At 24.4% G+C, this 3,323-nt stretch overlaps 1 protein-coding gene across 1 annotated transcript in view; it reads right to left on the reverse strand.

The window, feature by feature from the left end:
• Positions 1 to 3,323, reverse strand: part of LOC117180211 (transmembrane protein 245) — a 22,906-nt gene that overhangs the window by 2,562 nt on the left and 17,021 nt on the right. The window contains exons 5-7 of the mRNA XM_033372595.1: positions 2,536 to 2,636; positions 1,324 to 1,341; positions 861 to 1,163 (exon numbers count right to left, since the gene is read on the reverse strand). Of these exons, the coding sequence (XP_033228486.1) occupies positions 861 to 1,163; positions 1,324 to 1,341; positions 2,536 to 2,636 (422 nt within the window). The remainder of the gene's footprint in view (positions 1 to 860; positions 1,164 to 1,323; positions 1,342 to 2,535; positions 2,637 to 3,323) is intronic.

Here is a 3,323-nt window from a genome sequence, read left to right on the forward strand (position 1 = left end):
TTTTTTTTTTTTTTTTTTTTTTTTTTTGATAAATATTATTAAATCATTCAATTTCTGGCGGAAAATGAATAATTTTTAGTTAAAAATTCACCTATTCGTTTTTTATTGAAAATTAATTCTTTTTAACTGAAAATTTAACTATTCCATTTTTGGTAGAAAATGAATTGTTTCTAATAGAAAAATCGACTAATAGGTTGTAAATTCAAATGTTTTTAAGAAAATTGCCCTTTTTAGTTAAAAAGTAATTTTTTTTTGTTAAAAGTTCAATTACTTAGTTAAAAATCCATTTTTTTAAAGATTCATTTTATTTTAAATTTCATCTCTTTCGTCGATAATTGAACTATTTGGTTGAAAAGACAAATTTTCCTTGAAAAATGTATTTTTAAATAGAAAATTAACGTTTCCAGTTTTGGTTATAAATGTATGTTTTTTATTTGAAAATTAAACTTTTTGGTTGGAAATTTATATTTTTTATTTGAAAATTAAAATATCGAATTCAAACTTCTACTATTTTTATGACGATTTAATTATTTTGTTAAAAATTCAACCATCTTGTGAAAGACATCATCTTTGGTAAAAAATTTAACTGTTCTGTTGAACATTTGTCTTTTTGGGGAAAAATTCTTCCTTTTGAATAGAAAATTCCGCTGCCTTCTAAAAAATAATATGTGTGTTTAAGATCAATTAGGAAAAAAGTTTTTCGCTTTAACATTATTGACCTCCTAGTTGAAAAGCTGTTTTTATATCTGAAATAAAAATGTATAGCGGTCAGGAAAAACAGAAAATTGGACAGGGAAAAGTCTGGGAATTTATAGCAACCCTAAGTGAACTAAATTAAATATAAAAATAATCTAAAATACCCTTTGATTTCTTTGTAAAATTCTGTTACGACGATATTACAGGGTAAGAAATGGAAAAAGAAGAAAAGCGTGGCAATCATTGGTCCTCGAGTAAACCAAAGTTCAATAGTCGCTGGTATACAAGCGAAATATGCGTCGAGGAAGGGCAAAGCGCCGAGTATCATTGCAAAAGCTGAGGGCAGATAGACGATTTTCACTTGGAAGAGATTGTGAATAAACCAGGTCCACAATCCAAAAAAGGAAGCTAATTTAAATGTTGCTGCAAAAACGCCAATCACTGATTCTTGTAGAGCAACCGCGAATCTGTGGATATAAATAGGTATTCAGTATAATCAAAAATTAATATTAAGTATGCCTATAAAGTCAATGTTAATGCCAAAACCTTAAATTTTATTGTTAGATACTTGGCTAAAGTTTCTAAATAATTTCATCCTTAAATATAAGTATAAATTTTATGACATACCCTCCAAATTCAGACATGCTTTAAATAAAAAAGGTCTTAATTAGCTGAGTTTTTTAGAAACACAAAACCATACATTACAACTTAAAAAACAGGGTGGCCGCTTGGCCGGAAAACTAAGAAAGTAACGAGAATTTTATGAGACTGGGAAATGATAGCAATTTGTTTAAACCGTGATTTTTATACATTTTTAGAAGAATTATTTATCCTAACACTTCAAATATCACAAATTTCGTACAAGTTGATCTAATGCAATTTAAAATCAATTCAATTTCAACTTATTTTTTATGTTAAGTTCAACTGTTAACTATTAAGAAATCGTTCAACTTAAAATATTGTGCAATATTTTACTAAAAACATTTTTCATCTTAGGTCTTCATTATTAGACGTACATTTTGAATTTGAGGGATTTTATAATTCAGTTTAAAGCCCTAAACAATGTGAAAAAACTGTAAATAAAAATTGATTCATAATTTTTTAAATTACACAATAAATAATTTTTCAATATGATTATGAATCTGTTTAAAACTAACCAATTTACAGATTTAAACGTTAAAAATTCAACAGTTTTAATTTTAAATCCTTGATAGTTAAATAAATGTAAACGTTTGATTAAACTTTTATAAAATATTTTCAATTCAAAAATAATTTATAATTACATAATAGATTCATATTAGACGCTTTTCTTTTATTTGTAATCCTATTCCAATATTATTTTTAGTCTGAAATATGTCATTTGAAACTGAATTGTTTTTTGAAATATAAGGAATTTTGTGAGTGAAATGGTGAAATTGTTATATATAAATAACAATTAGACCATTTTTAATTTGAAACGTCTTAAAAAAATTTTTAATTCTAGTTTAAACAATGTTCATTTTTAAACAAAATCATAATGTTTCTAACCATAAATTGTTTTAAATGATTTAATTTGGAACATTTATCAATTTATTGATTTATTGTTTAATTTAGAGCATTGAAAAGAATAGCGTAAATTTATATTTTTAACCAGAATAGTCTGAAATTTAATTAATACTTCAATTTTCAGTTCAGTTTTGATTACTTCGAAAAGAAAACATTTTTAGATTAAAAAATTCGAATTTTGTAATTATGATGATCATGAAACATTTTTTTCGAACCGTTAAAAAACTGGGAATTTTTTTTCCTTGGTTAAAGCGGCGACCCTGAAAAAGGAGATTTATTTTTTAAAACATTTACCTATGGCAGCTTATAGGACTAAATGTAGTTATCGCTTCGATGGGCTTGTAAGTTTTTCCACTAGAACTTAGCAGGTAAAATAAAGCCGTGAAAAATACTACCTGTGAACGATAATTCACGTAACACATTATTAATGATTTTCTAGGTGCACATAGTTCTGCGGAAATTAAAATTTGCTAAATAAAAAATATCTTTCTTTTATTCAAATTATTAATAAAAGTTTTATAGTAAATTCGTAAAATAGATTCAAAGTGTCAATCATTCTGTATAAAAAGACAAAATTTAATATTTTAAGAAGAGTCAGTTTTTCTTGCGTAAGTTCTGAATTTCACAAAACATTGTTGTTTACTAAAAGCAAGATTCAAAGTACATATTTTCAAAAGTTTTCTATTTTTTATAGCTAAAAATAAAAACAACCATATTTTCAAATTAAAAAATAAACTTTTTTTAGAGAAATTTTTTTTGAAATTTATCTGTTTTTGATAAAAATTTTATTGGTTTCAGTGTCTTCTCTTTAGTTACAAATTTCCCGAAAATTTGTGTTTTATTTCTTTTTGTTTCATTTTTTGTTAAATACTTATACTGGTTATTTGGAAAATAAAAGCTTTGTTGAAAATTCGTCCTCTTTAGTTAAATTCGACGGCTTTTAATTAAAAATATTATTTGATTGAAATGTCAACATTTTAACATTTTATGTTAATAAAGATTCAACTCTTTCATTTAAAATGAACTATTTTCATAAAAATCTAGTTTTTCATTAAAAATTGATTAAGTGAAAATTTAATTGG

The sequence above is a fragment of the Belonocnema kinseyi genome, chromosome 9 (assembly GCF_010883055.1).
Source record: "Belonocnema kinseyi isolate 2016_QV_RU_SX_M_011 chromosome 9, B_treatae_v1, whole genome shotgun sequence".
NCBI classification, from domain to species: domain Eukaryota; kingdom Metazoa; phylum Arthropoda; class Insecta; order Hymenoptera; family Cynipidae; genus Belonocnema; species Belonocnema kinseyi.